Source organism: Pteronotus mesoamericanus, unplaced genomic scaffold (assembly GCF_021234165.1).
Source record: "Pteronotus mesoamericanus isolate MK-2021 breed Mesoamerican mustached bat unplaced genomic scaffold, CSHL_Meso_final contig_78, whole genome shotgun sequence".
Taxonomy (NCBI): domain Eukaryota; kingdom Metazoa; phylum Chordata; class Mammalia; order Chiroptera; family Mormoopidae; genus Pteronotus; species Pteronotus mesoamericanus.
The window spans coordinates 31,457,477-31,470,642 of record NW_026555258.1 but is presented as its reverse complement, the minus strand read 5'-3'; the positions used below and the strand labels follow the sequence as shown (position 1 = coordinate 31,470,642).

Below are 13,166 nucleotides of genomic sequence, written 5' to 3'. Positions count from 1 at the left end.
TCCTTGCAGCCACACTTTCAGGCCCGCTGGATTTCCCCTCCCTCCGAGGAGGGCGGACCCGTGCGATGCATGCTGGGAGTCGCAGTACCACCGAGAGGCGCTTGAGAAGTCCGACCGGGAAAAAGTGTCTCCAAAAGGCACAGACTGGGGATCGAGGCCGTCAGTAATCCGGCCATCCTTTCCTGCTCACCGTAGAACATGAACGCGCTCACCGCAGGCAGTCTGACTGCTGGCAGCGCCGCCCTGTGTTTGTGCAGCCTGTACTGCCTACAGGTACCTGCCCAGTCCTTTCAGAAAATGGAGATAGGAGAGTTGGATATTCGTATGCCACACATAAAATCAGCTCAAAATGGATAGGTTGAAGTTTATTAAAATTAAAAACTGATGCTACAGCTCTGGCTGATGGGGGCCCAGTGGGTAGAGCGCAGGCCTACAAACCGAAAGGACCCCAGTCCGATTCCTGTCAGGGTCCTTGCCTGGATTGCGGGCAGGTCCCCAGTTGGAGGTGTGCAAGAGGCAACCTATTGATGTGTCCCTCCCTCTCTTTCTTCCTCCCTCCTCTCTAAAAATAAATAAGATCTTTAATAAACAACAACAACAAAACTTATGCTACAAAGACACCATCAAAAAAGTTCAACCACAAAGTGGTAAAAATTATTTGCAAATCATTTACTTCATAATGGACTTGTATCCACAACGTGTTACTCTCAATGCTCAATAATAAAAAGACTTACCTGAACCATTGTAAGGCAGGCAGAAAAATATGACTATATATTCTACCAAAAAGATACATGACTGGCTAAGAAGCACACAAAAAGATACTCAACATCATCAGCCATTAGGGAAATACAAACTAAACCCATGAGATACCACTGTGCACCTGCACACTTAAAATGGTCCCCCCAACCCCCCCCCCAAAATACAGATATTACCAAATGTTGATGAGGATGTGGAGAAACTGGAACCCTCATACACTTATGGTAAGGGTATAAAAGGGTACAGTTACTTTGGGAAACTTTTTGGCAGTTTCTTTAAAAGTAAACTGTAAACTTATATGACTCAAATTCCACTCCAAGGAATCCTCCCAAGAGAAATGAAAACATATGTCTACACCAAGACGTGAATGCAAATGTTCACAGATGTTTAAAAAAATATATCCACAATAGCTAAAAATTGGAAATAATCCAAATGTCCATCAGTTGATCATAGCCATGGAATAAAATATATAACTCAGCAATAAAAAGGGGGCAAAAAGTGATACATGCAATGACATGGATGAACCTCACAAACCTTATTCTAAGTCAAAGAAGTCAAACCAAAAGACCACATATTGCATGATTCCATTAATATGAAATGTCCAGAAAAGGTAAATTATAAAGACAAAGATGAGTGACTTGGGGAAGGATTGGAGATTGATCGTAAACAAAGTACAGAGAATTTGTGGGAGAATTAAATCGTAGCACTTGATAACAGTTTCTTACATAGGATATGAAAAGAACAAGCAGCGAAAGAAAAAATAGGATAAAATGAGCTTCATCAAAACTTAAAAATTTTGTTCTTATGTGCTATACAAATACTTGAAGGTTAATTAGCAATATAACTAAATAGTAATGCTCCCGGTCTCCATTAGACAAATAAACAAAAAAACTTAAAAATTTTGTGCTTCAAAGGACACTGTCAAAAATAAAAAAAAGATAACCACCCACAGAATGTTTTTTAATAGGTTATTTTTTATATTTTTCAAATATTTTCAAATCATATATGTGATAAGGGACTTATATCCAGAATACATAAACAATGCTTATAACTCAATAATAGCAAAGACAAAGGATCTAAATGGACAGTTCTCCAATAAGCACAAGAAAGATATCCAACAGCATTAGTCATCAAGGATATATAGACTAAAACTGCAGTGAGATACTACTTCACACCCACTAGGATGGGTAGAAACAAGATGAATAATAAATTGGCATGGATGTGCAGAAATTGGTACTCTCATACACTGCTGGTGGAAATATAAAATGGTGCAGCAGCTTTGGACAAGAGACATATCTCCTCAAGGAGTTACACATACAGTTTAACTTTTTAAAACAACTTTTAATTTTTTTAACAATCCCTCAACAAGTTTAACAGAATTACCATGCGACCTAGCAATTTGACAATATACCACTAGGTATATACCCAAAAGAGAAGAAAACATATATCCAAACAAAAACTTGTGTATGGATGTTCATAGCAGCATTATTAATAACCAAAAGGTGCTAACAACTCAAATGCCCATCAATAGGTGAATGGACAAGCAAAATGTGATATAGCCATACAGTGGAATATTTGGCCATAAAAAGAAACAAAGTACTGCCCTGACTGGTGTGTCTCAGTGGGTTGGGTGCCATCCTGCACACTGAAACATCAGTGCGATTCCATGCTACATGGCTGAACCTTCAAAACATTAGGCTAAGAAGCCTGACAGAAAAGGCCACATACTATATGATCCCATTTATATGAAATGTCCAGACTAGGCAAATCCACAGAGACAGAAAACAAATTTGTAGTTGTCAGAAGCTGAGGGCAAAGGGGATTGAAAGTAACTGCTAATGGTGAGTGATGGAAATGTTCTGGATATAGCAGTGATGGTAGCACATCGTAAGTGTACTAAGGGCCAATGAATTGTGCTCTTTTAAATGATTAATGTTATGTGAATTTTACCTCAATTTTAAACAAGAAAAAGAGTGAAGTACTGATACATGCTACTATGTGGATGAACCTTGAAAACATTAGTGAAAAAAGCCCGTCACAGAAGGCCATACACTATATGATCCCATTTCTAAGTGTCCAGAATAGTGGTTGCCTAAGGCTATCGATGCAGGTGGGAAGGGATGGAGGGTGACAGGAAAGAGTGTGTAGTTTCTTTGTGGGTTGATGAAATGTTCCAAGATTGACTGTGGTGATTGGCTGTGGTGATGGGTGATTCACAACTGTGAATATACTAAAAATCATTAAATTGTACAATTTAAGTGGGTAAATTTTATGGTAAATTGTATCTCAATAAAGTTCTTTTTTTAAAAAGGAACAATGAAGCTCTGACGGGTGTGGCTCAGTGGGTTGAGTGTCATCCTGCAAATCAAAAGGTGGCTGGTTTGATTTGGGGTCAGGGCACATGCCTGGGGCACGTGTGAGAGGCAACTGATTGATGTTTCTCTCCCTTTCTCCCTCCCTTCCCCTCTCTCTAAAAATAAAAATCTTGAAAAGAAAAAAAGAATGAGTTAGTGTGGAATGGGCTCTTTGATGTCAAGTAAAAGGCAGAGATAAGAATTTTTATTTTTTTTAAAGATTTTATTTATTTTTTAGAGACGGGGGAAGGGACGGAGAGAGGGAAACATCAATGTGTGGTTGCCTCTCATGTGCCCCCCCTACTGGGGAGCCAACCAGCAACCCAGGCATGTGCCCTGATTGGGAATTGAACTGGTGACCCTTTGGTTTGCAGGCTGGCACTCAATGCACTGAGCCAGGGCAGAAAAAAGAATTTTTAATAGTATAAATCAATATGCTAATATATCTTTCTCTAAAAGACTATCCTTAGGCTCCAGGGAAGGGGACTCCCTGCAAAGAAAAAGCAGCCGGGGCAGGAGCAAGGAGCTAACCTGAGGACAGGGTGAAGAACTGAGATCTGAAATCTTTCCTATGGGTCTAGGGGTGGAGAAAAGGTTTAATTTCTTTTCACAAAGGCACTGTCTGCTCAATAAATGATGCTTGGGAGTTGTGTTCACCAGATTGAGGGCATGGGACTTTTTTCTTTCTAATTCATCTTACAGGCTAGCTGAAGCCTAACTTCTCCCTTCGCTTTATTGAAACAATCCTTGCCAGGGCCAAATGTCCTATCCTCTAATTGCCTGAAAACAGTGCACACTTTTCACCATCTTCCAATTTGACCTCTATTGCACTAGACTGTTGGCCATTAATAATTAGAACTCTTCCTTTAACTACCACAGCAGTGAATGCCTTTACTACACACTCACTGCTACTCAGCTTCTCTTCTTACCCTGCCAAGTAAAGGTAGGTGCTATCCCACAACTTTAACATTCATTCTTCTCTCTTTCAGTGGTCTCATCTCCTCCTGTCCTGAGTACCCTTGAATCTCAAACCTCAGTCTTAACCCTTCTCCTTAGAGCCTCTTCCTTACTCCTTTGATGGACATTTCTGCAGGGATTTCATGTCAGTACTTCTAAATGGCACAGGAGTAGTGAGGTGGATGGAGGACACAGGAGACATACATGAGGAGCATTAGATTCATAGTTTTGGCATCAAGCCAAGAATAATCAGTGGGACAAGGAATGCTTTAGGCTGGGCAAGTAGGTCTGATAGAAGGCAACAGTTTGGGAAACTAGGGAGGCCTCCACAGAAGTGAAGGGGAAAGGGTGTTCCCCTTGGGCAATCACTTCACAGCACTACTGGGGCTTTAAGACAGTGAAAGTTTATGTGCTCCAATATGCCCGGGCTTGTCTCTTCAGCCATCTCAGTTAACAAAGATAAAAATATAATAAAATATTCTGCATAGCAAAGGAAAATGGCAGATGAGATAGTGAGAGTGATTTGGGAAGATGTGGGAGAAATGAATTCACACAACTCCAACCACTTCCCAAAGGCTCTTAGGTAAAGCAGTTCTGCAGAACTGATTCCATTGGTGGCTGGTGGAAAGGGAGACTGACCCCTCCCCCCCCGAATAGCCCCTGTAGAATAGTGGGCACTTCCCCACATCTCAAACACACATATTTACATTATTATTTTATTTCACTTTGGAGACTACCCCCCAGTCCCTCAGATGCATCCAAAGCAGGAGTTCAGGATCAGGCCCCATCATGATTTTTAATTATAAAATAATAAAGTCCCAGATGCCAGTAGCTCCTGGCTGCATGGTGCTAAGAGGTGAGGCTGAGCCTCTCTTGCAGATGATCCAGCACCTGTATAGGCCAGACTAGACTGTTCTCCAGTTCTCCCCGTGGCCCCCAGAGCCAAGGCTACCTATGCTGGGCCAAAACTAGCTGCCGGAACCAGGAGCTCACAGCACCATCCACTCGCATCACTAAAGCTAGGCCCAGGAAAAGTCCCACGCTGCTCACAATGAAGCCCATGGCCTCAAAAATGAACCTGCAAAGAAAGGTGGAGAATATCAGGGGACGTTAGGAGTACGTCTAGAGCCTTTTCCCTGCTGAGGCAAAACCTTGTCCACCCTGGATGTTTATTCTTTGTTCCCAGTTCCATCCTCCCCAACACTTCTAATTCTCAAGCAAAATCCACTCACTTGGGGGCAAACACCTTCCAGACCATGAGATGCCTGCGGAGAATGGAGGCTGCCAAGGCACAGGCCAGAATCTAAGGGAGGAGAGGAGGAGTCAAGTTAGTTAGGAAGAGAAGGAGGAAGAGAGCGCTGCTGTAGGTCCCTGTGAAGAATAAGAGGAGGTGGAAAGTAGTGTGTCAGTGGAAAAAACCCTGAGCTTGGGCAAACACTGAGGAGACCTAATTCTCTTTCTGGCCCCATCATTTGTGCTGCTAACACTCAGGCTCTGCCTTCCAGGGTGGAGGAAGATTTCACAGTCACACCACACCCTCTGCCTTTGAAGGAGAGGAGGAAGATCCGTGACCACACCTTGGGAAAGAATCCCGGCCATCACCTCAGCTTTTCCAGTCTGAACAATAATGGAGTAATCCCAAATGTAACCAACAGGGTCCAAACCTAGCTTGTAGACAGGAAACAATCTAAGCCTAGGATTAACGAGATTCACATTCAAGTTTCAATACTGCTATTTGAGGCCACTATCTTGGGCAACCACTTCACTTATCTGTGTCTCAGTCGAGGCTCTCACCCCGGGTTTCAGCAAAGTACAAAAAAAAAGAATGTGATGAGCACACATAAGAAAAGGTCACTAACTCTATGATGTCTCCCCTTTACCCACCTGAATACCAAGGACAAAGAGGTACTTGAGGCTCAGCTGCAGCAGTGCTACATTGAAGTCGTGAGGTGCATTCCAGAGTCGCATCTCCATCAATGGTTCCTCCTCCTCCTCAGGCCCCACTCTGGCCTCAGCTTCATTCCCTGGGGACTGCCGCCTCCTCTGGGACCCTTGATGCTCACATAGGAAGGGCCAGAACAGGAGCAATGGGCAACCTACTATCTCAGAGGAAGGCAGAGCTAGAATCAGTGGAGAACCCAGGGTCCACACCAGCCTGGCCCTCAACCACCCTAGTCCACTCAGTCTCTAATGAACATAGGACAGGGGTGCAAGAGATCCAAAACTGCATCATGCTACTCGAATCCAGGAAGTTACTTTCCTTCTACAAAGCCAGAGTAAACAATGGAAGCAAAGAAGGAATGAGGAATTACCTGAAAACAGGAGGTGGGAGGCAAAGGTGTTGGCTCCCACCAGTAAAGCAGGCAGCCAGGTGGAGGAACCATGCCCTTCCGGGAATCCCACGAAGGCTGCGTGCCAATGGATGGTTGGAAAGACAGGCTGATGACCCGTGGAGTAGAAGGTCTGTGTGGCCATGAGGGCCCAAGCAGAGACTGCCTGCCATGACACAGTAAAAGGACCTGGGGAAAGAAATAAGCCTCTTTATGGTCATATTCCATTCCCTAATCCATAGCCTACTGCCCCCTGATCATATACTACTTCTATACGTCGATGTTAATTCTTGTACACAAACATGCCCATCACCCCAACCTCCTATAGTCAACACTTTGTTATTGTAATTCCCTCCAAGGCACGAAGCCCTGTTACTCTAATCTGAACCTCGCTGTGGAAAATCTCTTTCTCTCTCATATACACATTAGCTCACTATGACATTATATACTCATAATTCACCACTCCCATGACTGGAAAACCAGAAAATGCATTCATGAGGATGCAGCTTTTTCTTAAGAAAGTTTTGGAGTACTCGTCGTTTCCCTCCCTCATCATGAATGCTGCTGGCCCTGAGAGCCAGTGAGCTTGGCTACAGCAGATAAGGGAGAGGACATCAGGAAGACCCTCCCAACTGTGTGGGGCATGAGACCCTGTGTCAAGGTGAAGAACCTGAGGAGGAACATCAGCCTGAAAAGAAAAGGGGCCAAACTCACAACCCTACTGTCCTTGGACGAACCAGAGCTGAGATATGTATTTACCAGGGGTGATGATGGGTATCCCAGCAGCAAGCAGATGCAGGAGAAGGAAGCTCTGCAGAAACAGAAGCAGGAACACAAGGCTGATGCGCTCTACGTGCAATAGCAGAAGTGGGAAGGCCAGTAGCGTGAGGGCCGTGACCATAGCAGCTGAGTAGACATTCCCCAACCGACAGGCGGCCATGGTCGGGGGACCCTGAGATTTGGTTCTCTCCAGCCGGCCCCGGAACTCCTCCTGCATATGCCGGTAGATTTGAGGAACCACATAATCCAGGTCAGCCTGAGAAGTTGGGGGGCCTGAGAAGGGAGTGAGGACAGTCCTGGTCCTTGGAGTACCCATTGTAGCCTTTGCCAGCACCGTCACAGGCCTCCAGAGCAACAGCAAGAGCCCTGAAGCAGCCAGCCCTGCCACAGCCCTGGGCAGTACAACTGATGCACCAGCGACCAGGGCCCGGAGACGTGGGGGTGCTTCATCTGCCCCTGATGCCAATGCCCAGTAGGCAGCAGTGCCCAGTACCATTAAGGGCAGCCCCCACCGCACAAAGAGCACAGGGGGCTCAGGGCTCTTGAGATTACCGTAACGGCGAAGCCACAGGCGTACAGCAGCTAACAGGGCCACCAGAGCCCCTACACAAGCTCCATACCACAAATTCTTGGCTCGACCCCCCACCATGGACGCCAGGGGACTCAGCCAGGGAGAGGAGTGGCAAGCAGGTGTCTCTTCAGGGCAGCGATGAAAAAGCCCAGCTATCCTTATACAAAAAAGCAACCCAACCCCAAGCCCCAGGGCATGCATTCCACTGTGCTGTGGGGAGCCTGTTGGGGCCGAAGAGCCAAGGCGGGGTATTGTGAGTAGCTTAGGTGGCAGCAGCTTGCCCTCCCAGTGAAGCTGGGCAAGCAGGAGTAAGATGAGTGAGCCCAAAAGGAAGCGGGTGGCCCTAGCCTCAGCTACAACAAAGCTATCAGAAAAGAAAGCAGCAAAGCGAATGAGCAAGAGTAATAGAACAGGCCCAGGGGTGGGAAGCAGGGCTGCCAGGGGCCTCTTGGATCCCCAGCCAGCCCAGGCTTTCCAAAGAAAATGTAGGAGTGAGCCCATTGCAGCCACAGCCCCTAGAACCACTGGATCCTGCTTCAGCTCGGTAGTTGCCAGGAGCCCTACACACACAATGGCCCCAGCCAGACCCCAGGCCATGGGTACTAGCAGAGGGCAAAGGTAGAAGCCTGGGGATGTTGCCCACTGGGATATCATCAGACAGAGAAGGCAGGCAGCAGCCAAGAGAACAGCACCCCCTGCCATGCGGACCAGAGAGAAACGAGCCCAAGACTCAATGCACATGGCCCGAACTCCCCGCAGGAACTGTTGCAGTTCAGCAATCACAGTCTGTAGTGCTGCCTCGGCCCCCTGGGGGCTCTGCAGAAGCCGCTGGTAGTCAGCAGAGGCCTTGGAGAAGAGGTTATGCAGCCGATGCAGCTCCTCAACTTGGAGGTCCTGAGCAGCAGCTGAATAGGTGTGAAGAAATCGGGACACCTGGCAGAAAAGGTCAGAGGCCAAGGGGAACAGATCAGATATTGGGACTGAGGCAAAGACAGGTATTACCAAAGGGGGTACCTGGAAATCAGGGAAGCAAACTCTGTCCAGGACAGGGAGAAAGAGGGATAATGAAAGGAGGACATGGCTATGCAAGGTGAGATTAAGGCTGAACATAGGACAACAGAGTGGGGTCATGCTTCTCCCATGTCTGTCATAGCTCTGGCACCTGGAAACCCAGCCCATTACCTACCTGCTGGGCATTGAGATGGAGAGCTGAAGCTTGGGCCAGAGCAGAGGAGTGAGGCTGGAAGTCTACAATCTCTGAGAACAGCTCAGTCATCACCTCCCCAATGTTCCCAAATGGAATGGGCAGGCCCAGCAGCAAAGCCAGCGTAGGCACAAGGTTGATTTGCGGAATGACCTCTGGCTCCTAGGGAACAAGAACAGGGGTCAATAGGTTCACCACAGAGCTGAAGTCAGTGCTTGGGATGGAAGACATGGGGTGTAGGTGGGAAATGGGAGTGGGCGATGCTCAGTGGTCTTGAATTTGGGGGCTTAAAATAGAAGGATCCACAAGGATGCCATGATCATGACACAGGTTGAATACCTGGAAACCAAAGCACACCTCTCAGGCCTCACCTCTGGTGGGGCCCTGGGGAAGAGGGCTGTGGGACTGTACAGAAAAAGTGCAGCCGAGATCTCCAGCTCACTGTCCCCTCCATGGTCCCCACTCTTGGTCATTCCATGGTCTCCAATCACCACCAGGAGTGTGTCATTCTCCAGACGTTCCACAACTCCCCTGGGGGCCAAGAATGTGTCAGTGATAAAGACGGATACAGATTTTTCTCAGGGGCCCATTCACCCCCAGCCATAACTTCCATTAGTGGGGCCTAGTCCTTTGGCAGAGAGATACCTCTTCAGTAATAACCCTATTGCCCAAAGCCACACACTGAGCTACTCAAGATGGATAAGGCCCCTAGATTCAGACAAAGGCCTAGAGAAGACAGAATCCAGCCAGGGAAGAGGCTCCAAGGTAAGGGCTTTTTCTCTTGGGATCATATATCCTTAGATTCTCAGACACAAACCCAATCCCCCAGACAATATCCCACACTCACTGGATCACCTGGTCCATTTGGCTAAGTTTCTTGGCCATTTCAGGGTGGTGAGGGCCATGCTTGTGGCCACAGTGATCCACACCCAGGAAGTGAGCAATCAGTACGTCCCATTCACCACTGTCCACTGTGAAGGGGAGAACACTGAGCACAGGGGACCAAGGCCGCCTCCTCAAACCCAGCCAGGATCTGATGCTCCTATGTCTAGGGACACAAGCCCAAGCCACTGTACCCACTGAAGGCTCAGAATTTGTGGACTGAAGCAGCCCTCCCAGCCCCGTCTTAGGCCTGCCTCTTGCCCCATGCTCACTGGTTGGGTAGAGGTGTTCCAGGATGCCGTTGTCCACTGTGTGTAGGTCTCTGACATTGAAGGAGGGGAAGAAGAAAGCTTGGGAGAAAGCTCCAGGAAAAAGGTCTTTCCAGGTATCATCTCCCATGAAGACCACACGCCTTCCTGCAGAGGCATGAGAGTGGGTCACAGCCTGAACAGGAGTCAGGGCAAGGGAAAAGAGGAGAGAAAGCCCTTTAAAGACGCATCAGAAATCCTAACCATGCACTCGAAGGCACAGAAATCTCACCCAACAATTCTTGATCCTTCAAAGTCTAAAATTTTCTGCCAGGAAACTTTTACTGACAACCATACTCCACCCAGGCCTCTCATTCCTTATTCCTACACAAGGCTCTGCTACTTCTTAGTTGCTGGCTATCTCTGCTGCTGTTTTTCCTGGGTTTATCTTCCTTTTTCCAAGTCAATGAATGCACAGAGCCTAACCCTCTGCTCTCTCTTCCACACTTGTGACAATATCCAGACCCACATCTCCTCTCCGTTTCTCCCCTGCTCCTTTACTGAGAGTGTCCCAAAAGTAAAACCAGGGCCCCATGCAGATTAGAAACTCCAGAAGAACAAAGCCTGGACCTGTCCTCCCTGCATGCATGGACATGGTCTTTTTCTCTTCCTCTGTTTTCCCACAGTACAATCAAACATGCAGCCAGACACCCAAAGTTCTGGCTCTCTGACTTCTAAAGGAGAAACTTGCCAAAATACTTCTAGCCTCAAAGGAGGCCCAGACTGACCTGCGCTGGCAAGCTGCTTAATGAGATTGTCTTCCACTATGGCGTAGCTGGCAAAGTTACTGCCAGCATCAATAAAGGTAGGCAGTGAGCCAGTGGTGAGGGCCTTAAGGCGTTGCATAGTGGTGGTGGGAGGATCAGCCTTAGATTGGTAGAGCCTGGCATGGTGGGGTTGAATCTCGAGGATCCTTTGCAAGGAGCCTAATTTGCCCAGGAAAGGCAGAGAGACAGAAGGCTTCCCAGGAATGTGTGAGCGCTGTGGCTGGGCGAAGTCAAATCGCAGAGCATCTATCAGCACCAACACAACCCTGGAAAATCTCGAAGCCATCCAGCAGGCCCCAGGCTCCCCTAGGCTCCTCCATGGAAGGGGCCCAGAGCCTGGGGGCTCTTGGCAACTGCTGTAGTTGGTGAGCTCCAAACGGGTGAGCAGAAAACCACTGGTGAAGAGGGCAATGCCAGCGTAGAAGAGGAAGCTGATCCAGATCAGGAAGAGCAGCACTGAGATCTTCTGCATCCTGGTGGTGGCGGAGGGGAAGAGAATTCATCACTGTGGGGCAAAGAACCAGTGGGTATTCTGGTGCCTCAATGCAAAGCCCAGATAGAATCACTTCCTCTTGGAAGCCTTCCTGAAGATAAACAGTTCCATTGCCAACCCAACGCAATGTTTCTCTCCACCAGTTATAGCAGTGTTTCTGAAGGTGAGATCCGTAGACTATGGGCATGAACCCAGAGTGGCTATTAATAATGCTGATTTCCAGGCCCCTCCCCAGAGCTACTGAATCAAGATCTTTGGGAGTGGAGCATAGGAATTCTCACATGTACTCCAGGAGATCCTAATGATGAAAAACACAGTCCACGAGGGAAACTTATTCCAAGTGGTAGACTGCTCTGTCAATCCGTTTCTCCACCTCTCCTTGCCAACCTCAGCACCCCTGGGGTGGTCAGGGCTCGCAGCCGCAGGACAACCTTGGAGGCTCCTGGCGGGGACCGAGGGGGCCAAGGGGAGGTGTCACATTCCGCTTCCGGACGGCCAGGATCACCACACCAGCGGCGAGACCTCCTCGAGTAGCAGGGCAGAGGTGTGGGGTCTAGAGTCCGTTGGGCCTCACCGGGATGCAGGTGTCCCAATGGCTCTGCCTCTTCCGGCGACTACCCGGCCGCCACCTGGGCACCCTGACCCCAGAACCGGGCACCTAGGCTGCGAGCTGGGGGAGAGTTCCCTTACTGCGAGGAAAGGGGTTTCACGAAGCGGTTCTCGGAGACCCTGGCTCACCTTGAATGGCGCCCGGAAATGCCTCGGCGGCGCCTGCGACCTGACACCACGGACGGGCCCGCGCCGAACAAAGCGGCCCGCGGGGGCCACATCGCCATCTGCCGGCGCCTCCGAAGAAATTCTGCAAGGAGCACAGGGCTGGTAAGAGAGTTCAGTAAAATTACAGTATTCAAGAGAATTGGAGCAAGAGGCAACGTTGGCAGACAAATTCAAGGAACCACCCTCCATCCTTGGTTAAAACTAAGAGCTAGGTCTCTGGAATCAGCCCACCTGAAGCTTAGATCCTCCGCTCACCGTCATTATTGGATATCACCTCAACAGTAAAATAGGGATAAATAATTATTTTCCCCTTTTCCTTTCGCTGACTCCAACTGACAGATTTTATTTTTCCCTCTCTCCAGTCTCACTGAATCTTACAACTCAATAATAAAAAGGCAAATAACCCAATCTAAAAGTGGGCAAATGAACTGAATACACATTTCTCCAAAAAAGATATATAACTGACCAATAAGCACATGAAAAGATATTCAGCATTAGCCATCAGGGAAATGCTAGAGATACCATTTTAAACCCACTAGGATAGTTAGAATCAAAATGGTAAATAACAAGTATTGGCGTGGATGTGGAGAAATCTGAACCCTCATACACTGCTGTTGGGATTGTAAAATGGTGCAGCAGTTTTGAAAAACAGGCCAGAACTTCTCCAAAAGGTTAAACATAGGGTTATCATATGGTCCAGCAATTCCACTCATAGGTATATACCTAAGAGAAATGAAAACATATCCAAACACACACTTGCACATTAATGTTCACAGTTGCATTATCTGTTAGTCAAAAGGTGAAGCCTACCCATATGGCCTTCACTGATGAAGGATAAATAAAATATCATATCATTCCATTTATATGAATATATAAATCTAGAGAGACAGAAAGTGAATTGTTGCCTAGGGCTTGGGGAGAGGGAAGTGACTGCTAATGGATACAGCATTTTTGTGGCAGATGGGGACAAGGAAGCGGTGATGAAAA

At 47.6% G+C, this 13,166-nt stretch overlaps 1 protein-coding gene across 3 annotated transcripts; it reads right to left on the bottom strand.

The window, feature by feature from the left end:
* Positions 1 to 4,785: 4,785 nt before the first annotated feature.
* On the bottom strand, positions 4,786 to 12,183 carry PIGO (phosphatidylinositol glycan anchor biosynthesis class O). 3 transcript variants are annotated; one of them, XM_054584697.1, is made up of 12 exons: positions 11,684 to 12,169; positions 10,871 to 11,382; positions 10,107 to 10,250; positions 9,800 to 9,923; positions 9,324 to 9,483; positions 8,935 to 9,114; positions 8,457 to 8,681; positions 7,157 to 7,208; positions 6,380 to 6,586; positions 5,952 to 6,166; positions 5,300 to 5,370; positions 4,786 to 5,145 (listed from the first exon to the last, which is right to left on the bottom strand). In XM_054584697.1, coding segments are annotated over exons 1-12 (2,022 nt in total). In that variant the 5' UTR covers positions 11,686 to 12,169; the 3' UTR covers positions 4,786 to 5,015. The 3 variants fall into 3 exon arrangements, with proteins under 3 accessions (XP_054440672.1, XP_054440671.1, XP_054440670.1); XM_054584696.1 differs by having other exon boundaries at positions 7,157 to 8,681; positions 12,141 to 12,183; XM_054584695.1 differs by having other exon boundaries at positions 7,157 to 8,681.
* Positions 12,184 to 13,166: the final 983 nt, after the last annotated feature.